This window comes from Calypte anna, chromosome 3, assembly GCF_003957555.1.
Source record: "Calypte anna isolate BGI_N300 chromosome 3, bCalAnn1_v1.p, whole genome shotgun sequence".
In the NCBI taxonomy this organism is placed as follows: Eukaryota; Metazoa; Chordata; class Aves; order Apodiformes; family Trochilidae; genus Calypte; species Calypte anna.
This window is the reverse complement of record NC_044246.1, coordinates 36353858-36377866: the sequence shown is the minus strand read 5'-3', so window position 1 is coordinate 36377866 and position 24009 is coordinate 36353858. Positions and strand designations below refer to the sequence as shown.

General features: G+C 39.2%; 1 protein-coding gene across 2 annotated transcripts in view; it reads left to right on the top strand.

Moving 5' to 3' along the window:
* The window catches only part of PDE10A (phosphodiesterase 10A), a 180374-nt gene extending 174493 nt beyond the window's left edge, over nucleotides 1-5881 (top strand). The window contains exon 22 of one of the 2 annotated variants that reach the window (XM_008504991.2): nucleotides 1939-5881. In XM_008504991.2, the coding sequence (XP_008503213.2) occupies nucleotides 1939-2056 (118 nt within the window). In that variant the 3' untranslated portion in view covers nucleotides 2057-5881. The remainder of the gene's footprint in view (nucleotides 1-1938) is intronic. The other variant, XM_030448590.1, reaches the window with a different exon arrangement.
* The last annotated feature ends 18128 nt before the right edge of the window (nucleotides 5882-24009 follow it).

Sequence of the window (24009 nt, the reverse complement as noted above, 5' to 3'; positions counted from 1 at the left end):
CTCCAGGTGCAAATAATAGCAGCAGTAGCAGCCAAGGCTGCTTGTCAGCACCAAAGTTTTTATTTTGAGAGTTCCTGGGCACATACTCCAGACACTTAGGAGCCAGGGCATCATTGGGAGCACAAAGGCAAATGAATCGTATTATCTGCATCTTAAAAAAAAAAACAAACAACAAAATAAAAGGTATCAGTCACTCATTTCCTTGAGGTAAGGTAGCAGCTGAGAATAAGGTTTTCTTATTCAGTAATTTATTCTAAATTTTAATATATTACTTTCATTCTGTGTAGATCAAAACTACCAGGTACCTGTGTCAGTGTTCGGAATAAGTCTTCTGTGTGTTTCATAGTCCAAGTACTCAATAGGCATACCAAGATGGTAAATATATCTGGCTATATTTATAGATGGCTATATTTATTTTGAGGGTAAGGTGATTTTTTTTCTTTATTTCAGATCAAATAATTTTAAAGAATTTTCTATGTAGTTTCAGGTCTCTCTGTTCTTGATAAAATTGATATACTTCAGGAAGCATTTTGGCTGCAATTCTCCTCATTACTTTCCCCAATGTCAGGAAAGGGACTTAGAAATTGTGACAGGTTTTTTTATCCTTTGTGCATTATTGTATTAGCTGAAATTCAGCTCCATATTAACAATGGCTTCATGACTACCAGTTGGCCTGGAGCATGGACAAAGCAGGTTTCCATCTGCCTACAGAAAATGGTGTAGGTTTTCCTCTAGAGGGCACCAGCATCCTTTAGTAGACTCCATCAGATCCCGCCTTCTTCCGTCCACAGAAAATACGTAATTTTCTCCTCTTGTTCACTGTGCTTTCAGCTGTTTTATCAAGTGTTTCAGCAAAGCTGTGACATAAAGATCAGAAGAGTTCTGCCACTTAAATTCTGGTGTAGTGTGATGGCATAAAGCATGTAAGACATTCATGATTTCACCATGGTGTTTGTTTACTGAAGATATCTAAGAAATGTTGATTTAGTAAGTAGGTATCTTGATTGGATTAAACTGAAACAGTTGTACTTGCTCTCTTTCACTCTGCCATTGAAGACTGAGTGCTAGATTTGGCCATAGGTTGCAAGTATGGTCTGCAATTTGGTATCATCACTAGACTTCCAAGTCACTGTACTAGTGTACAGTAAGTAAGATTATGGGTCCATACTTCCTTAAAAACCTTAGAATACTACCAGCTAAATTGTGAACCAGATTTTGGACTTGGACTTAAGCTGAGAGATGTGGAAAAAAAAATATTTCTCTCTCAGCCTATCTAAAACTCGAAGTCCAGACTTCGGGCACTTGTTGAATGTAATGGATTGATAGTATGATTACTACATTAGCAATTGAAAGTTGATACTATGGTGTTGGCATGCAACATCTTATGCACTGTCAGGTAGCCCATGTGAAAGAGTTCCAGAAGTGTTAATGTGCTTCTGTGGTTTCCAGTGAAGGAAGTTTCCTGGCAAAAGTCCTGATCTGTGCAGTGGCTTTTAAAAGGGCCAAAGTATGCTGTGATAAAATCCCTGCAATGATGAAGGCAGCTTGTTTCCAGACTGTGTTTCAGAGTTTTTTCAGATGTGACTCTATTGGGTCATAGCTGGGCTTTCTTTGCCACCATGAGGACTAGAAAGAAATTTGTAATGGAAGCAGCTGCTGGCCTCTTGCTCTAGGGCTTGTTCTGGAGAAGATATGCTGTAGGCTTATATACAGTCAACATGAATATGAGCCATGAAGAATTATTACAAAGTAGAATAACTGAAGGTAAATAATGAAATAATGTAAAGATTATAAAAGCCTGATGACATACAGGTAGGTACTTACATACAGCATAAAGCTGTATCTCAAAGTATAGCAAAGTGGACAGTATAATTAGGAAAAAGTTCTAATATGCCAATAAACATTGCTTTACATCTTTGATTTTTTTTCCATCTCCAGGGACAATCTCAACCAATGGGAGAAAGTAACAAGGGGTGAAGAAGCCTCTGTGTGGATTCCCTCCCAGTCTCTTGCTTCTGGGGCCTCAGATTCACTTCCTGTGAAGATTGATGACTGAACAGCAGCAACAGATTGCTTTAACCTGAAAAGCATTCATTCTTGTTCTGGAGGTTGTTTTTTGTTTTGCTTTATTTTTATTTGAAGAAAAAAAAAAAAAAACGGAAACAGAAAAAGAAAAGCTACAAAATGCTAGCTAAGAAGCAGATCTGCCTAGGAGGGTGACACTGAGGAGTTACCTCAGCTAAATGACTCTGGCAGCCAATCTCCTGACCTACACCAGTGACACAAAGTGAACAGAAGTAAAGCTACAACCCAGATGTTTTGGAATCAGCTATCAGAGGAGAACTTACAACTTGTGAATATAAAAGACTGGCCTTATCTCATGGGCTACCTTGCTGAGGCCTTAATTTAAAACTTATGGGAAGGGGAAAAATCTTAGGGGGGTACTTCTAAATCATATCTTTCTAGTAAGGGTTTCAATGGTACTTTTATTATACCGTACTGTGGCTGGCTTTAACACCAGTGTCACTTGGGAGTTCTTGGCTATAAATAGAACAATATACCCATTGCTATTGTGAATGTTTATGTGTGATCTACTTGTAATCAGTTTGAACTCCAGCAGAATCCTTGGAGACTACAATTCATGCTTAGGTTACAGTGAATTCTCTTGCTGCAAACTAAAGGAAAACCAACATTCAGGTTAAAGGTTTTAAATACTTCATTAAGCATCATAATGCAAATTGTCTGTCACAAGGCAAACAGTGAAAGAACTCAGTGGTGATGTTTTGTTCTTCAGACTGATTTATAAACCTAGACAACTCTTCCCTTAAAACACTGGAAATATTGGATATTTATCTCTAATATATGAGAAGGAGTTTCAGGTTGGAATTTCTGTATCCATAGTGACAGAAGTATCAGACTAAAATTTAAATGAGACAGCAAAAATTTTCTTACCTAGCTCACAATTCAGTGAAGTCATGTTTTTTATTTCTACTGGCTGAGTTCTATTTTAAAAGGTATTAGAGACATACCTGGAGAATACTATCTGCTGGGAACAAAAGCCTTGTCAGAAAAGTCAGGTCTGATAAGAGGGATTGTGGTACCATCACAATAAGTCAGAAGTGTTATTGTATTGATTAGCTTTTGTGTTGCACAGTAACACTGCATGTCTTCTACTGCTTTCCTCCCCCATCCCAAGGTGAGTGAAATTAAGAAACTTCTCCATTTGTCTGTTTGCTTTTTCCCATAGTTCATCAAAATTACCAAGCTTAGAACTGCCTTTCTCAATGAAAGAGTAGCTGACTGAAGAAAAGCACTCTAAAATGCTGTGTTTACAGTTCTGTGCTGACTTAGGCTTCAGCCTTACAAACTGATGCACAGGCTTTAAGACCTTAAATTTCATGCCACTCTTTTAAATTTAGTGCAATTGTACAAAGTATGTTTCAACAACACTTAATTTGCCTTCATCTTTGTCTTTAGAATAATGAGAAAAAAAATCTGCATATTGATCCATGACAGGTGAAAACGCAGTATTTGCATACCTCTCACATACAGCCTATACTTTTTCACAGATACTTTTTAACTCTTGTAGTGGTTCCATGATAACATGGCCTTTTGACTAATAGCAACAAATAATAGTAGTGACTTAGAAAACAGGTTCTCTTTTTACATCTTGTGTCTGTTGAGCTTTTTTGCTCCAAAAAGCATGCCATCTTATGGGTTTCATGTAAATGACTTGGACTCTTTGAGTTTTGCCTTCTGTTATGGTCGAGCACATACCAGTATTTGTACATGTGTGGAGTTTGTAATATGTAATCCCATAATGTATAAATGCACCTAAGCCTTTGCAGAACATAGATATCTCAAAGGTTGAGAACTTCATATTAAGTTATCTCATTTGTATGATACAAGTTACAAAGCTGCAACCCCATAATTTTTTTCAGTTTTTGCCAATCCAAGTGCAGAAATTCATAGTTAACCACAGCAAACTCTTTGGGAATAACAAAGAAATGGCAGGAACAATTGCACTGAAGTAGAATGAATAGTAGTAGCTTATGCTGTATCCTCTGCTTTACTCCTTAGCAGTTCTAAATCTTTTAGATGCTATGTTTCATCTAAGTACTTGAGGCACAATCCATGATTCCTACTATTTGCCTGAAAATTATCCAAAGTCTGGTGGCTAGAAAAATTCTGATAACCCAAACTACTGGGTATAACATTTTCTATTCATGGGCTAAGTATATCTACTGTTATTCCCCCCCTTTTTTATTGACCTTTTACTCACTCAAGATAACTTCCCTAGTTCTGTTACTTACCATTGAAGTATTTGGCAGTATCACATTTTATATTCTGAAGTTTGTAAGTTAAACTACCAATAGTCATTATTTGTTGTATTTTTGTACTAGTAAAACTGGTTTTGTTCATGAGAGTGTATAAAATCCTGAAGATCTCTCCTTTCCTAAAATGTTGATACTCCCAGAATGGTGTTATTTTTGTTAGTAATTCCAATTGCTTTTCCTTTCCTAGCTTGATAAACGTAAAATGATTGTTTGAAGCCATACCTGAGCATTTCTAATGCATTATAAAATGATGCCTGAAAGGTGTGCACTAGATGAGAAAAATAGTTGACATAGCATGATACTTACCTGAGATGTTGCATGTATTATTACAGCACTGACAGAAACTCCACTGTTACAATTATCTATGGATTTTGTACAGTCATTCAACGTTCTGCTGTAATAGTTCAACTCATGGCAATATTCTTTTCACAACTGGCCATATGGTAAAACATTTACATTGGACATGCAGTTTGGAATTCATCTTTTTATGTGGCACAGACTCCTTACATGTGTTTAAATTTAGAACAGTGTGGTCAGTTTGCTGTGACTGCATTTAGAGCATTTAGTGTTAAAATTGTTGGGATAGCAAATAGCACTATTCATGTTAAGAAGTAGAGATTTTTAGATGCTCAAAACAATTATGACCCTCTTGAAATAATGCATTTGCCTCAAACACTGTGATATAGGAACAGTTCTGTGAAGTGGAACAGTTAATTTGTTCATTATAAACACAGAAAAGGCTTTCTGCACACAATTACAAGGAAGTTCACATTCAAAATTTAGGTTATATATCCCAATCTAGCAAAGGCACATCATAATTCTCATTTTGCTTTCTGACCAAAAACTGTGCTCGATTGTAATACGGGTGTATACTCTGTCAAAAAACCTAAAATAATGGACTGCTTTCTAGGGTAGATCAAACTGATTTGTTGAGTAGATTCATATATATTCAAAATTCAGGTTGGGCTGTTATGTGAAGAAGAAAGAACTTCAAGGTTAACAACATTCAACTTTACTACACTTAGTGAGCTGAAAATTTGTTTTATATATATATATTTACACACGTATATATATATATATGATACATATAAACTATCTTTGTAAAAAAAACAAAAAAATATGCAAGTGCAATAATTTAAAGAGGTCTTAACTTTGCATTTATAAATTATAAATACTGTACATGGTGTGTAATTTTTTTCATGTATTCATTTGCAGTCTTTGTATTTAAAAAACAAACCTAAACCTTTACTATTACGTTTGTACAATAGAACAGTAAGCATTTATTATGATATAGTTAAGTTGTAAATAAATTCACAAACCAAACAGCCAGTACATATGCATATATGGGTGTCCTATTGTGAAACCTGTTTTTGCTTTTACTGCTGGCTTTAGCACAGCAAGACTACTTCTGTGGATATGTAATTATACATATAAATATATGTATGATACATAAAATATATTTAGAAATGTTCATAATTTTAATGGATATATCTATACATATACTTTGGTGTGAATATTACTGAATACAGAGTTTTTTAATATTATTTTTCATGTTTATCTTTGCTATTATTGGGAGTGGAAGTAAGGGTTGGGAAGTGTGTGTGTGCAATTGTAGTTTACTGCCTATGATGTATCTTCCCAACGTAACTTCCTTCTTTTAAAAAAACAGAAAAGAAAATTGGGTCACCATCCACCTATTACAAGTTTACGTTGTCATAGACTCCGCAGGGATCCACTTTCCCATTGTCCTGCTGCCAGAGAGCCTGCATTGCTGTTGATTGGTACTTCCACACAGGTCCTTGCTTTGCCACAAATGGCAGTGCAGCAAATGCAGGATCATTTGCTACTTCTGAGGAGTTTGTGGGTTACTCAGCTGCTGAATTGTAGAAAAATAATCCTGCACACAAAGATTAAAGGTTTGCTAGTTTAGAGTGATACAGGACTTTGGCAGCTGGCAATACCCTGTAAAAATACATTCAGCTCAGGGGACAGTAAAACAAAATTCTGAACAACACATTATCAGATATTTATAAAGTGAAGAAAAAAATTCCTTTGCATTTCTCTACCTAATACACTGATTTGGTTTAAAGATGTCTTGCACTGCTCATGCTCAGTAAAAAGGTTATTTGCCATTTATAGACCTCGAAATGACCCCTTCCATTCACAGAGAAAGATGGGAGAGTTCAACCTCGCCTCTGTCTCTGCTTCTCAGCAGTACCTCCAAATGTTCCTGATCTTCCTCCTCACTGAAAGAACCTCAGCATTGCTAGGATGACTTGGTCAGAAAGAGGTTTCTAGGGCAACTGTTTCTGTTGAACTATTGCATTTAGGCGTTATAAACAAGCCTTAGAAATCTGTGTTTGTGCTGTTTTGACCAAGCCTTCCAGAAAACTCCATTTGCTGCAAGGGATCTGCTAGGGTTCATTTTTGCAATAAGACAGAAACTGCACTGTCATTTAATGTGTTTTCTAGGGCTGAAGTTTTAAAACTTTCCACATTATTTTAAGGGATGTGCAATAGAAGAGGAATGTATTTGTGAATACTGTTAATGTGGCCTTTGCACCTTTGTCTATATCATTTGCAAGGAACTATAGGCTGAAATCAATTAGTTTGCACTCAAGCTTTTCAAATTGATGGCAATCACATTCCTTTTCATATATTTCTGCTTGTTATGCAGACTTGGCTCTTGTAGCACAGCGTGGTGTTTGCCATTGGTGGTCACTGCCCACTCTGTATGCTTTCCTTAACATCTTTAGCACTTTGTTACTGAAAAACATCATCAGAGACCTACAAAAGTCAATATTCAGGGGCTGCAGATAGTGGAAAATATAAATGCAAAAGCAGCTCACCTGAAGCACATTGAAGTTTGGAGAGGAAAGGAGTATTTTTTTTTTTTGTTTTGAGGAACTTTGAATTAGGCTTATTTGAAAGTATCCAAGTGCTCTGTAAAATCCTGTGCTTATTTGAGTCAACTCTAAGAAACAGATACTTTGATGGTTTTTGCTTTCAGTGGATTTCTACAAGCATTGGGAAATTACTTTGTTATACTTATTTTGCTGAAAACAATTGCTAAGGAGAAATTCCCCTTCCTCAATCTGTAGTCTCTCCTTCAGATTAGGGAGAAACAGTTTTTTTCAATGTGTTCCAGTAGTTCTCAAGGAAGAGCTACCTGTACAGTGTATGTTGCTTATCTAGGATGAAGATTTTTGCATCAAGAATGAGTTACAGGGAAGTGCTTCAGAAGGTAGTCTGTGTGTGGGTAAGACCTGTTTAAAATCCTTAAGAAAAGAAAAATAAAGAATCAAGAGCTTTGGAAAGAACTATACCAGGTAAAGTTTCCCTTTCATGTTTTTTTGGTTTGCAACATTGCTGGGAGGGCTAAGTGCTTTTCACCACAACGTTTGTTAACATTTAGCTGACATTAATTATATTTATTTCTTACAGCAGTGTAACCCTTGTGGGTATAGGTGAGAATATAAAGTTTGTAGAGCTGCTTCTGTTCCTTGAGCTGTATTTATGCTGCTTACGGAAGCAACATAAGTTGTTAATAAGCAGTATTTAATAAGCATGTGGAAGTGAGCAGCGCCTTCTATGATTCTATGAAAAAAATAGGACTTGTAAAATAGAAAAGAAAAAAGCCCTGCCAAAAAAAGAAACTTTTGGAAGCACACGAGAGAGTCAGCGTGTGTCAAAGCCTTTCAAAATTTTATTATCAATGTTAGTAGCAGTGGTAAATATAAATTCAGCAGTGAATATGGGTAGTAAGGAAGTATTGCTGATAGCTAAGGTGATATAAAGAGAAGTGGTATGATAACTAACATTAGTTTTTGATTAGTGAAGTAGAAGTTGTTTTCTGTTGGTGACTTGAGAAAGAAAGTATTCAATATTGTGCATATTTTACATCTTGTGACAAAGAAAATCCCACCATGCTGAAAAAAAAAAAAAAGTAATTTCTCTGACTAGCCTAAGGAAAAGGCCGGTGACATGTGCCTATCATCTTATCCTGAATCTGTATTGAAGGTTGTGGAGAAGAATATTTACAGTACATTTGGAAAGACAATAGACATCTGCTAAGATATGGACTTGAGTGAACAAAGTTGTTCCATGACAGATTTCCATTATGACTTTGTGAAAGTTGACCAACAGTGGATAGTATGGGTTTTGTTAACTTACTTAAGCCTCTAAACACTTTCTTTGTGTGTGTGTTATGCATGTTTGGAAAAGTTCCTGGTTTACATGCAGAACAGAATTTGAAATATATGTAGTGGTGATCCGGCAGTCACCTTGTGATGGACGTCATGGTTTTCACTTCTCAGCTGAGGAGAAATATCACAGGGCTGTGATGCCCTCAGATAAGCTGCTGCTGAGTACTATGGATCAGTACTTCCCTTACCATCTTCTCCAGATATGAGGAGAGGCTTAAGAAGTTGTAGTGCAGACTTTCAAGCTGGCATATATAGTTTCATATTTAACAACTTTTGAGCTCTCACAGTGCCATAAATCTTTAAAAATTTCAAACTCCTTTAATTAAACACTCTATCTTTTATTTTTTTTTTAATTTTAATTTATTAATACATTTTTTTTTTAATTTGTACTGACTTCTATGTGAGGACTAGTGGCTAATGATTTTGAGTACCACATCTATGTAGTTACCATTCCCCTGCCATTTCGTAAAACTTCTGGTAGGAGTATGGTTAATTTTCTTGGTCATCCAAACTAGCTGAATAAGCTCAAGCTGTTGGACAACATCCCATTTTGCACTCATTAGCTCTCCAGGGAACTGTGTCTATCTTCTGTGCCATTCTCCCTGGGTTTTATGATTAGTTACCAAATATGTTGAGATATGCTAGAGCCTCATGCTCTCCATGAGCAATTAGCCACAGCACTAGTAAATGTCCTAGGTACTTTAGAATCAGAAGCATGTTAGAACTATAACTTCCAATTAATAAACTGAAGTTTCTCATGTTGTTTGTTTGTTGTTGAAATGTGTGTAATATAACACACAAAAACTCAGATTATATTCCTTTTGTAAGTTTTCGTTACTGTTCCCTGCATGTTACAAAAAAAAAAAGTTCTCTGAAATACCTCCTTTGCTCAGCAGAGCATTGCCATCAGAGCAATCAGAGTAGAAACATTAATGAACTAAATGCCTGGTCCATCAATAGAACCGAAAGAACTTCCACATGGTCTTGGGCTTGGAGCTAATCCAGGATGTCTGCTGGTCAGAGTTCTGCTTTGTGACTGTACAAGGAGAGCAGGCTTCATTGAGTTAGTTCTAGACCTTTGCAATGTTGACAGATCAGAACCTGAGTGTTAAGAGCTGATTGTCATTCTAGGTGATAAGGCACCAGTTGAAGATCTTTTCTGTCCTTTGTCACAAGGCTTGTGAATCCCAGGACCACCAGTCTTGGAAAAGCAAGATATACTCTACTACAGGCTTAAAAAAAACCTAACATCCTATAAGAGACTTGTGTAGTTGCTATCTGAAAGCTTTGAAATCGAGTCCTTGAAATCATTAAATAGAATTTGCTGATAAGGTTATTAGCATGTTCCTCATTTTCTGCCTTTTCCCTTTCTGCTCCTTTGCCCTATGAATTTGCTTTCATAGTGGAGCAAGTTCTTTCTTTCACCTTTGAGGACTATATGGGTAGAACAGGCTTCCATCTCCACAGCCTATTCTATCATCTTTCATTCTGTGGTCAGAATTAATTCCCAATGGCTGAGAATTAAAAGCATAAATATTCTGCCAGGGTGTGATTCCATGGTTTATGGAAAGGGTGTGTACCAAATACTGAGTTAGTGAGCTGCAACTGCGGAAAGGAGACCTTAGTTTCTTTCTTCCCTGAAATTAATAGGTTGCATGCAGTATTACATACCTGAAAAGCCTGGAATAAAGTGAATGCATGCATGTCATGTTAAAGTGAAGGCAGAACTAAAATGAAAGAAAGGCTTTGCACATTGGGAAAGCTTCTCTCACACACTGGCTAGCCTCAAGTAGGGAGATTAATTTGACTTCTCAGGTCCCCAGTCTTCCTGCATGGTAATTTGCCCTGAACTCTACATAAAGGCATTGCACAGAATCACCCTTTGGGCATAGCAGCATTGGGCAATGTTTGCCATGCAGCAGAGCTTTCTGAATTGCTATGGACATTACCTCTATGCAGAGTTGTCATAGATTGTGGTTGGAGATTCTGGTAGTTTTCTTTTAAAGCTGAAGCTCTACTGCAGACCTGCTTAGGAAGTGCCAATAAAGGATTAGAGAGTGACATCAAGAGAGTTTTTCATTTGCAAGACCTTCTACCCATTTCCTGAATGTAGCTGATCCTGGTCAGCTTAAGTCACAGACTAAGTCACATTTGTGTAACTTACTCTTATTGTTGCTAACTTATAGTGGAAGTAAAACAGAACAAAGTTTAAAGCATTTTCCTCGAGCTTCCATTTCTGATTTATGATAAAACACTTCTGACACTGATTGAGTTTCCCCTCCCCAGAAACACTGATGATACAGGAAACACTTTGTCAGGGATCCACATGATAAACAGAAGATATTTTTTTCACATTCTTTCATCTGGAACATGTACGAAGAGAGAATCTGTGTCATCTTTTTCAGTTAAGTCAGCTGACATAAACCATATCATGGGAAGACTGGAGCAGAACATTATTTTTTTTTGCAAATGTGGGAAGGCTTTATTGTCAGTGGCTTGTAACTAACTGTCTGTCTTTTAGTAACAATTCTAGAGTTTACACAAGAGAGTCCTGTAACTGGCAATGCTGTAATTTTATGTTTATGCTGCTGCAGTCAAGCTAATGAGGTTGTCACACCCTGGAAACATCTATTCTATGATCTTTACAAAGTAGGCTGATGTAGCCTATTTTCTTTCTTTCTGTAAGAGACTCTACTGTCATGCTTGTCCCACATTGAAGAGGATACCAGTAGCCTCAGCAGAGAGGATGGACTGGGACAGGCTGAATTCTCTTCCTTTTTAGAGTTTATCTCATCAAGTTATCCTGCGGATAAACCAGTTGGGAACATTAGTTTCATTAGTGTTAGTTTCAACTTGGGGAAAAAAAAAATAATAATAGATTATGCCACATTCTTCAATAAGATTAGAAACCAAATACAAACTGTGATTTTTCCACAGGACCCTACAGGGCTGTTCAAGATCTTTCACATGCTTTTTCATGTATATGTACATGACAGCACACAGTTTATCCCATAGCCTGTATGGGTCTCCAACACTATACCCACGTTGCATTCTCTGGCTGTTTCAAACACAAGTAGCCTAGGAAAAAAATATAACATGATGTAATAGCTACATGTCAAGAAATGGTGAGAGGGAAGTGCTCATGAAAACTCCATTAGAGAGAGTGATATTTTGGAAAAAAAAATCCCAAACACTTTCCTTCTTGGAGGATAGTTGCATTTAATCTGATAAGAAAAAACCTGAATACTAATTCTCCAGGATACATAGAATCCAAAGAGCTATTGTGATTGTTGGAAATAATGTAGTATATTTAACAGCAACAGGCTGAGATCACTCAGAAACACTATAATTGAACTATGTAAAAAATACTTTAAAAAAGCAAAACATTGGTGTTTTAAAGTGCTGAAATGTTGAGAAATATCTTTCTTAACTTCTTGCAGCATGTGGCAGATCCTAAGCTTGTTGGGAATGGAGTATTGTTAGGGCAGGGAAAGCTTTAGGAAAGCTACAGACACTTCTCTCTTGTAGTCCCATACATCTAAGTGTTGCTGCACCTCATTTAATGCTTGCTGTTTAGAGTCAGCTAACTCAGAAACTGTTCTGCCCATGACTGTCACTTTCTTAATAGGATTGGAGGATGCTTTTTGTGACTGCGGATCCTTTCTGTTTGACAAGGAAGAGGTAAGCACCACTAGGAAGACCTTCAGTATTAACTGGTGGAATCTATAAGAGAAGTGCAGATGTGAAATCCCACCCAAAAAGCCTAAGCTTGCACTGTGGTCCTAAAAAGGTATTCCTCTGACTCTTGTGGGTGATGAAGCCTGGGTTCCCATGGGTTTGCATAGTTATTCTTAGGTTAAAAAAATTTAGGTTTTCTTATATCTTGACATATAACTTTGAAATTCCCTGTTTTCTGTTACAATCCATCTTTTGTTGTGCTTTGGGTATGCTGCACAGATTCCCATATTCAGTAGAACTTGTCAATTTTGAGAACGTTCCCCTCTAAAGTTTGGATGAAATCACCCAATGCATTCAAAAGCTTTATGGGGGGAGAATGAAGGCAGCAGGGAGTGAAAGGTCTAGTCTAACATTGCTTGAAAGCTAAAATAACAGACTGTGCTTTTCAGTTTAAAGTCTGAGATTAGAACCATGGTAAAAAAGTAAGAACTTTTGAACCCCCACATACTGTATGAATGCCAGCAGACTTTTATTTTTGGCATTCCTAATAAAAAAAATCTAAACAGTGCAACTTGCCTGCAGTATCTCAGAACAACTCGGGGTTTACCTTTGTTTTTAAGTTGTATTATGTAGAAATATTTTACATCTCTCTGCAGTGAGGAACAGTGATTCCTAACAGGTAAGTCTGTGTCTCAAGATTCAGTGCAGCTATGCTTTGGACTACACACAGGTTATATTTTTGTGACAGAAGTATGATTATGAAACTGGGATGGAAACAAACAACTATGTAGCACATATTTAAAAATAATCTTAGATTTTGACTTAAGGACTTCTGGATGTTTTTTAAGGATTTAAGTTTAGAAACTCTCTTAAATACAATGCTGGAGCCCGCTATTGTTAAGACCACCCTTCCTAATGGTACTGGTAAGACTGTAACTGCTGATTCACTGGACTAGAGTGCTGTCCCAAGATCCTATAAACATTTTATAGTGGGTGGACTGTATTCTAGAGCTCAATTTTGTCCTTTGTATACAGCCTGCCCTACACAGCAGGCAGGTTTGAATTATCCCAGTCCTATGGGAAGCCTTCATCAGCCTCCTGCTGTTTCTACTCTGCACCCTAGAGCCTTCAACTCTGTCCTGGTCCACATGGAAAAATTGGAGCTGGATCTTGACTGTGTTTATGGAAGATTTTCACAGAAAGTTCCCACTGACTCCTTTCATAAAGACCAGTCTCCGAGGGGAGTTTGGGCAGGGGTAGATTCCTAAATCACCATCCTTTCCTGAAGCACAATGTCCATTTAGCCTCCAAAGACAGCAATGTAATTAGTGATTGATATGGTCTGATAGTGACCTCAGAAGACCTATTTTAATAGTGCAAATGCTGTTTGCTCACATTCCCAGCTTTGGAGCTTGCCTTTGACACAGGTACCTATCTGAACCTGCACAGGCCCATGATTACACATCTGGTTCAACATGGCATCCAGGCTGTTTCTGTACTGGAGGTAACTGAGAAAGAATTTGCCCCCCCCCCTGCCTTTTCCACACACTATAGGGCTGTGCTTAACTCAGTGGGCCTGTGCAGCCTGTGACCTGCTCCAGGGAATCTGAGAACAAGGTGACTCCAGCTGCAGCTGGTTCAGGCTTCTCACAGAGGTTTGCAGAACAAACAGACTCAACCTTTCAAATGGATCCCCTGCTTGCTGGTTGGTGGTGTCTTTATATGTTGTGACAATATGAAATTAAAGTAAATGGAAGTCATGACTGTGGTGAAGTATGTAACAACTGTAAGACATTTGCATTCCAGGGCATTTGAGGGGAAAGATAATGTCCATAAAGCTTACAGCAACAGATCTGATTTCTTGGCAGCCTTTTCTGTTCATTGCAAACAAAAATCCTGCTGTAGCATCAACAGTAATGGAAGGAATGCTGCTGTTTCTTTCTCCCTTATGCATAGTGTGTAGAAAAGGAGCAATAGCTCAGGGGAAAGAGAGGCTTGGCAGCTTGGCACCTACATACTGCACTGGTAAAGAAGCTATATTGGCTTAGCTTGATTTGTGGTCACTGTACATAGGAATGCTGCCTTGGAGTGATCACATCTGGATACAGATGGGGAGGTTTCATATTAACTCTAAGCTATACTACTTTGTGAATCTTGATCATAAACCAAAGATCCTTTAGAAGGTGTCCTGTCTGCAGGATGGCTGCTAGACTATGGACAGCCTTCTGAGTCAGGCAGCTGTGATGACTACTGCTGTGCTCAGTGTTCACTAAAGTGGTTGTAATTTAGTTTGTGCGAAAGTAGGCACACAGTCTGATATTTCTCAGGCTTCAGGGGAAATGGATTTGATTAGGCAGGCTTGTAGGATAAATGTAGTATAAACAACCATACAGCCATCAGTATGGTTGTTTAGTTTTGGGTTTTTGTTGATTATTATGTGTGTGTGTGTGTGTATTGAAGTGGAACAGCCATTCTAAGAAGACAGGGCCTTGGTCCTGATCCTAAAACTAGTCAGATGTGCCTGTTATCTGTCAGGGGAAGGCCATCTTCCATCTTAATTCTCTTGCACTCTCCCTATATAATCAGATTGTCTACAGTTTGATTCAACAACTTGATGGGGAATCAAGAGTCTAGTCTGACACTCTCAGAGGCTTGGTTTGGCTGCTTTGTTAGGTATCATGTTCTTAAGACTTTCTAATCACTTCTTTTCTTTCATTTCTTCCAAAGGCTTTCCCCTCATTTGATCTGAGTGTACAGACTCATCCCTGGCTCTTAGTACAGACTTGCTTATAGTCTGTTTCCAATGTGACAGGTCCCTCTCACCTACCTCAGATTCCTGGAGAGTTACTTTGACTTCATCCTGCTTCTTGGTCTCCTATTAGATACTGTTGTGACTGAGTGGGAAGTTTGCTTTGCTTGATTAGGCCTGTTGCTGGTCCTCCACAGCACAGCCACCCAGCTGGGTTCAAGGATTAAAATCTTCAGTCACTGACTGCTGTCAGCAAAGCAAAGAAGGGAACCCTCTTTCCTTAAAGGTTAAAATATTTTCCATATATAATGAAACCCCAGAGGGTATATGATGAAACCCCAAATAGGGTGCATGGTGGCAGTTTGCATGGCATTTTGGACAGGGAATGTGTGTGAGAAGGGTACTGTCCCCTCCCTAGCTCAAGGGGCTAACTCAATGGGCAGCCACAGCCTCCCAGAAGAGGACCTGGCTATAGTTTTTAGTCATCCAAAAGCCATCACCAGAAGGAATGTAGTAACCCAGGCCGAGCTTCCACAGAAACATAGAGCTGTCGAGGTATTTGGTTGTAGGGAGTGGCTCCTGTCAAGCTGTGGTTGAAGGGCCAGGTGGGGTGTTTGGTGTACAGTGAAGAAGCCACAAGGGATGCAGCAGGTAAGGCCCTCGTCCAGCCTGCTGACTGATACGCTGATTTTCCATGCCGAGTGTTGCCTGCATGATTGTCGTTGTTAAACACTGGCCCAACAATTACATTGAATGACAGATGCTCTCTATTAATCCCCCTCTCCTCCCAGATAAAGGAAGGAGAGAGAATAAGGGAGAGAGACTTATGGGTTGGAAACTAAATTACACAGCTTTAATGAAACAGTAATGATAAATAGGAAAAATTATGAAATATATACAAATATACAGGAAAATTGATACCATGTTCCTTCCCCCTTTCCACCAATAACTCTCACGTCACCACCGAGGCTGCAGGGCAGCCCTGGGGAAGCCCATGCTGGACTCCTGGGGTCAGCAGCAGTCAGGAGCTGGAGGCAGGAGCACACAGATATGGGCTGGAATGGATCAGGACCGCAGGCAGATGGACGAATGGAATCCTTCCAGGATGCCAAAGGAAACAGGGACAGGTGAAGAAGGGGAAGCAGGAAGGGGTTTGACCCTTGTGATCCCTCAAATTTATACGGAGTATGACGTGTATGGGAAGCCATACTCTGGTCAATTTTGGCATCTATCTTGTCTGTTCCTCCCCAAAGGAGATTTGCAGGTGTGACCTCTTTACTCTTTCTCTCCTTCCGTCGGGCAAAATGTTCCTCAGAACTGAGCTGTGTCCTTGGATCTGCATCCCAGTCTCAAGCAGTAACTATAAACATCGAACGTTACCAGTCCCAGAAGCAAACACTGACTGAGCAACTTGCTGTTAATTTCAGCAAGTACAGCTACTTACAAGAGGCTTTGCTGAAAGCAAAAGTACAAGATAGAAAATTACCTTTACCTTACTCCATGCTGATGAGTGAGGACTGGTGTGGCACATGCTGTGGAGGCTGCCCCTGCTTGGTGGCCTTGTCCAAAACCTCACAGTAGGCTCTGGCACATGTACGTGTTTCACAGTGCACAGGTCAAGTTTCTCCAACTCCTGGGAAACTGTGCTGAGCTGTTCCGACCTGCTTTGCCACATTTCAAACTTCTCTTCCACCCTCATGTTCTGTAGGCAAAAATATCTCTCTGCCTCCCTCAGGAGGTATATGGAAAGGAGATGAAAATGGAGTTAACATATTTTTTACTCCACAAGTGCCAATTATGTGTGGTTATATTTTTTCTCAGATGGTCTAGTTGATGAATATAGACAGCTAAATTCAGAGTAACTGTTTTCAACCTGCATTTAGTACTGAAGTGGGCTGCTTCTATTTTGGGGCTGAAGAAGCGTTTGCATGCCTGAAATCCTGCCTAAGTTCTTCTAACTGTATCAGTCAGTCTAATAACAGAGATTACCTCTTCCTACAGACTTTGCCTCTTCAGGCACTGTGACTACAGTAACGTTGCTTCTTCCTCTTTCCTGTTGCTTCTCTGCCACCTGCAGTGCACAGCTTGAAAGCGAAAGATAGAGGATGAGCAGAAGCACATTAGGGTATTTCCTGACTTTATAGGATTTCATTAGCAAGCTTAAAGGTGTTCCTGGAAACATAGAAAATAAGTCAGAAGGGACCTCTGGACATCACCCAGTCCAGCTTTCCTCCATGCAGGGCTAAGAAATTTTGATTGGATGCTCAGGACCTTATCCTGTGCAGGCACTTCAAAGGATGGAGATTTCACAGCCTCTCTGGGTATGTGCTCAGTGCTTAATCATTCTTGCTGTGAAAACATGTTCAAAGATCAAGTTCCTCCTTAGAGCAGTGTTTTCTTTTGTTATAGAATACAGAGGCTTTAGTAGCAGACTACTCTTGCAGTCAAGAGAGTCCTGGAAAGGGAAGGGCCTGGGCCCAGTGCCTTTGGAACCTTTTGCTTTCTTAACTGCCTCCTACTTACCACCAGAAATGATAGTGATAGGCTACAGACTTATCTCCTTGTAGGAAACACATGCCCTGAGGTGTTCACCTTTCCTATCTGCTCATCAACTGAGTCACTAAAGAGGCAAATTAGAGAATTCCTGCTCCTCAACTGTTAAAGAAAACCATTTTATAACAGTTTGCTTGCTTTTGCTTTGGGCCTTGCCTTGTGCTTTGCCTCATCTCCTATCCGCTTAGACCTTAAAGCTTCAGCTTAAAGGAGGAGAGAATTCAGGGCTGCTTTTTTGTTTAGGTTTTTAGACTATGAGGATTTTCCTGGAGAGGAAATGGAAGGACAGCATCTGAGTATTAACTTACCCCAACATTGGTCCAGACTTCCTTTCTGGACCATCCCAGGCTACATTCCAAATGGGAAAACACAACTAGTTTGCTTTTATGCCCTATATCTAACCAGCCTACTGTTATATTTCTAGAATAAATAATGCTGATCTCCATAAGAGGGTTTTGTGTCTGTTTAAAGACAGAAAAGAGAAGTGAATGTAATCAGCTGGGCAGATCCTTCTCAGCAGCAGCTGCTGCTTCTCTACTCAACATGCTGCACTATGCTCATTCTTGCATGTTTCTATGAAAAAAATCATGAGCTTATTATTATGCTCATTTCTATCCCTCCAGCACAAGTCAATCATGGGAACAATTAAACAGTTCTGGAATTAGAAGTGACAATTAAAACTGAAACAGAGATAAGAATGGAGTGGCTGGAAGGGAAAATTAAATGCTTTACTCTCTTCCTTTTGCTCCCTGTATCTTGTTGATGGAATAGTTCTTCATTACTAGATACACTTTATAAAATTTACTCTGTGATATCTAAAAGCTACTCACATCCACATACTTTTTGCTACTTCTCCTCAGTGGTCCTTCCTCCAGTGAACAAATCTCCCTTAAATTTATTGCTCTTTAATACCTAAATCAAGGCTCTAACTGCATCAAATTTAGATATGCACTTCAAACAACACAAGTTACTTGTGCAAGGGCAGGCTGGCAGCAACATCTTGTGGCTTTTTTTTTTTTTTTTTTTTTTCTTTAAATTGGTTGGAAACAGAAGTGCTGAGGTAGTAACAGGCTAACTCCTGTTCTTACCTCTGCTTTCAGAGTGGTTCCAAAGAATGTTTATCAATATGGTGATAGGTGCTTTATATATATATAAATACATATATATAAATTATATATGAGATATATATATATATGATATGTGGATTATCATGCTGTCTATGCTGATGGGTCAGGATTTGACTTTCTGGCTGTGTTTTATCAGTTTCCAGTTTGGTATTTGGGGTAACAAGAGCAGTAAAGGTCTGCTTTGGCCAATGCAGGCTGTTCATTTGAAAACTAGGAAAAGTAAGGTGAGCTCTCTAACTCTGAAGGTGGTTTTTCATACCTGGACTCCTAAAATCTTTGCACTCATGTTACAAGCATGTTTTATGCTATACCTCCCTCATTTAGTCAGTTCTTCAGGCTAAACTAAATTCTTCCACCCACATATATTTTCTTCTCGTTTGTGGTTTCAACTCACTCTCTTCTGGAATCCTCCAGCTGTCCTAAATGTTTCCTAAAGAGCAGTGCCTGAAAATGGGCATAACACTTGGTTGAAACTTCCTCTGTGCTGGGCACGCTGACAGGAATATTCCCAGTTGCTATGTGTGAGACACTAGCCTGTGTATCCCAAGCTTGTCTTGACACTTTGGATTTGTGCTGACCGTGTCATCCACCATAGTTCCAGAAAATATCCCAGATATTTTCTAAATAATTTTCTACTGAGACAGCTGTTACTGACTGCTGGGCAGCTGATTGTTTCTGCACATTTTGATGTTCATCCAGCTGTTCTCAGAATTTTCCAATTTATCAAGAGCATTTTCAGTTCCACTACTGTCTCTAAGAATATCTATATTTCTGCTCCATTTCATGGCATCTGCAAATTTATAAGCATACTGTGTATTCCTTCATTCAGGGTATAAAAAAAATGCTGAGAATAGATGCAGAATCATGATTAATCTCTGTGTCATACTGCTTGATACCTCTTCCATTTGGATGGGGAACCTTTGTAACTATTCACTGAATATAGTTTTACAGAGTTTTGTTTTGTTTTTATTTTGCACCCATGCTAGCTTATCTCCATCTAGGTGATTTTTGTTTTGTTTTGTTTCATTTTGTTTTGCTTGTTCATAAGAATGCTACACAGGACAATGACAAAAGTGTAAGTAAAGACAAAATATGTCACAGCTGCTGCTTTTCCCCCTTTTACTCATGGTGCTTAAAACAAGTTTACTTTTTTTTCCAGGATGTTTTTTCTTTTTGGAGGTTGAAGGTAAAGTTGCTGAGCTTTTAATTGTCTTCTGTCTCCCCACTTATTTTAACACAAACCATTGCATTTCTGCTATTTGCTCACCTGACCCCAGCTGTCCTGCTTGAAAGTGACTGCTAATGCATCTGAGACTGTTTAAGGAAGTTTTTTTCACATGTGCTAGACAGATATTCATCAGGTTCAGCCAAATTAGCAACATGTTACTTTAAGTGATGGCTAATCTGCTTGTTCAGTCTGTAATTTTTTTTTAACATTATTTGCCATTCTCTTGCTGATGTTACCTTTGCCACCCATGTGCTCACCTTTTCAGTGAAGATTGAATGAAAAAGCTTATTTTCATCTGCACCCTTCCATATTGAGCAGGGCATCCACATTTCTTTGCTTTTTTAAAAACTAATGTTAAAGCATTCAACATGGTGTTAGAATTAGAGGCATGGTTCCATGTGTTTCTGTAGAGGGACTGTATCACTTCATGGAGAACCATGTCCCTTCATTTCAGAACTGCTGGATGTTGTTTTTCACTGAAACAGCACTTGCTTACTGGGTCAAAGATTCCTCTTGCTATAGCCCTCCACGTTCACTCACTTGGCAGGGTCAGCTTGCCAGGAAAAGTGCTGCTGCTACAGCAGACATGAAAACCTAGCTCTGAGGGGGAGACAGGAGGGGCAAAGAGGAACCTGATCTACCCACATTATGTTGTCACCATCTTCAGGAGGTGAAGCAAGCTGTACTAAGGGAGTAAAAGTGAGAGACTGTTGGAAATAATGAAGTCATTGAAGCTGGCCTTGCCTGTTACTATCACCGAGAGTGAATACCAGCTGGGCTTCTTGGCACACACTGACAATTAATGCAAATGTACTCTTGCCTTTCCCATTAGCTTTCCCATGGGCTGCCATTGGGTGTGGGGAGTGTGATGTGGAGGTCAGGCTGTACCCTGACTTTCTGGCATAGCCTCCTGCAGGCTCTAGCGTCTTTCATGTGTTGTGTGTGTGTCTGCCAGAGTATGCAGCTGTTTTAAGATATTGTCCATCTCCAGACAGAGAGTTGGTCTAAGCACCAGCCTGCTCCTCAGTTGCCGCATGATCCTTTGTCTCAGTGCAGCATTGAAAGGAGGTACACTGTTTTCCTTTAAATTCCTGTCTCTTGGAACTAGCTTGTAAACCTGTTGTCTTCCTAACACTTCTTCTCCAGCACTTCATTGCCTCACCCAACAGGAAATTAAGGTCCAGCAGGACCACAGTATCTGTGTTTGTAAGCCTGAATGCTTCCAAATACACCAGAATGAAAAAAAGCTCAGAAAATCAACTTACTATTTTCCTCAAGTGTTAAGATAATCCTGGTGGAATCTATATCATGCTGTGTGAGTAAATCGATGACAAAATCATTACCACCACAACTGTCAATTAATTATCAGATGCAATGCTTGTAATCCCTCTTAGTCATGAGACTGACAGAATGGACTATGCCATCTTCATCCCAAAGGGGCTACAGTCTAAGCCTGAGGCATCTTAGTCTTAAGTATGAGCACCCTTACTTGGTTAATATGCTTGAGGAACGTCCTTGATGGTGTCCTGGCAGTGGCAGATCCATGCTAATCTAATGTGTTGATCTAAGTGCCTTGACAGTTTGGCAGAAAAGGCTACTCTCATCCCATAAGTATTTTTTGGTTTTGTTTTCTTTTCAAATAAGTAAGCTCCATTTTGAACCAAAAGTCCTTTTAATTTACAACTGATCCAACTGGCTCGACACTTAAAAATGGGACCATGAGTAAATGCTGTGTAGGACTCTGCCCCTTATGCTCAGGAGAGGGGAACTCAAATATACTTTATACCTTTGCAGCAAAGAGGGCAAGGCACATCCTGGGCTGCATTAGGAAGAACATTTCTAGTGGGTGGAGGGAAGTGATTCTTTCCCTCAACTCAGTCCTGGTGAGACACTGCTGGAGTGTTGGGTCCAGTTCTGACCACACAAGTACAAGAGAGACATGGACATAGTGGAGGTGTTCCAGTGATGAGCCATGAAAACAGTTAAGGGCCTGGGGAAACTAACGTGTGAGGAGAGGCTGAGAGAGCATCAGAGAAAAGCCCCTGAGTCTTCTCCTCAGTGTGCTATCAGTGGCTATTAATACAAGATGTGAGGAGCAAAGAGGGTGGATCCAGACTCTTTTCAGTGGTGACAGGACAGGAGGCAATGGGCGCAAGGGAAAGCACAGGAAATTCAATTTGCGCACAAGAAACAACATTTTTCATTATGATGGTCAAACATCAGAACAGAAGATAATTAAAACCTGACTAGACATGGCCCTTAGCAACTTGCTGTAGCTGACTGCTCTGAAGAGTGTTGCACTGGATGATCTCCAAAGGCACCTGTTGATGCCAACCATTCTGTGACTCTGTGTAACAAAGCACCATTATTGAAATTACTAGAAGAATGGGGAGCCTACCTTAAAAATTAAGTTTTATGTAAATACCACATGCTGATCTTGGGTGAAAGGAGGAAGGCAGAGAGAAGCTATGATTTTTCTCTATGAATGGCATAAAAGAGTAGATTACAAGGGAAGAACTATTGATAGTAAAGAGCTGTCTCAAGGTTTGCAGGTAATAAAGGATTGTCTGATAATGAATGAAATTCAACTTAAAATTTGAAAGGCTAAATTTCTAAACCAACACACCAAAAAGAATATTCAGAGTTGCTGAAAGAGATTATTTGATGTAGCTCAGAAAGGGACCAACCTTAGGCCTAGTGATAATAAATGGGTAGAAGAGGATGCTAGCTCAAACAGCAGAATTCATGGGGAAAAAAGCCAGAGACTACATTACCAAGAAGTGCAGGCAGAGGCTGAGCTTCTCAGGAACCCACAGGTGTCTCCAGTCTGTCTGATTGTTTGTATAATACTGTGAACAAGACAGTACTGTTTTTTTGTAGGCCATGTCTGTGTAAAATACTTTGTTCTAGAAGTGAGAGTTTTGTTCTGTGTTGAAAGTTTTTGTCATCTAATGTTTTTCCTGTTTTTTAGGTGTTTTTTGTCCTTCCTCTATAAGTGTGTGCTATAACGATCTGTTTCATCGTGGGGAGAAACTGTCAAGTGGGGAGCATGGCTCATCTCTTAGATGGTAAGAAAATGGCCTACAGAACAGATGTTAAATTTCAAATCTCTGGACACTTAAACCATAACAAGCTTTGTGATCCTTCAGAGAAAATGAAACTGGGATGATGGTACTCAGCCAGGAAACAAACTTGCTTCACAACATAGAGAAATCAATTCCCAGCTGAAAATGACAGAGCAAGTAAGATGAAAAGATTTTCAGGTAGTTTTTGTTCCACCATCCCCCTGCTTCCAGCACAGGCTGAATCTTCCTTTCCTAGCAACAGGTGCCCACAATCACCTGTGATTGGTGTTAGTGCCTCAGCAGATTTTTCTACTCCACTGGAAGCATTAAAGCTGAAAATGCTTAAAAAGAAAGAAGGGAACCTAAAAACTCCATACGTGTCTCAAAAAAGATGACATAGATGTGTTGGAGTTTATGGTACTGGAAAGTAAACCAGTTAAGAACAGCCAACAGTGTATTATAAAGCTTGCCAACAAGTAATACCTGTTCATATCTTCATATTTGTCTGGTGTAATTAAAACTGAATGGTTTAACAAGTTCCTACATTTGCAGAAGGAGTTAATAGCAAAGTATGAACTGTTTCAGAATGAATTTACAGGGAGCAAAATATTGGAGCACCGTGAAAGAAAGCTGGCCAAGGTAAGAAAGAGTCCCAGGTTTATGGAAAAGTAAATTTTCCATTATCTTCATAGGTGGATTGGTATTCCAGGAAAATGGAATGAGTTTAGGCAAAACCATCCCTTCTTGTCAGAGATGCTCATATGGATTTGCTTAGTTGCACACATGTCAGACACAGCTGCGATTTGCTCCAAAATCCTGAGCTCAAAATTCCATGCCTCTGTTTCCCATTTTCCTCAAGTGTTAGGATAATCCTGGTAGCATCTATTTCCACCTTGTCAGGTGGAAAAGTTGTGTAAAGTACATGGTGTTTTGGGGGGCAAGCATGTGGAGGTGGCACAGGGGTTGGTCCCGTGAGAAGCTGCTGAAATCTCCCCTAGCTCCAAATGTGGTCCTGCTTATGGCCAAGATTAAGCTGATTAATGAAGGTGGATGCACCTCTGTGAATA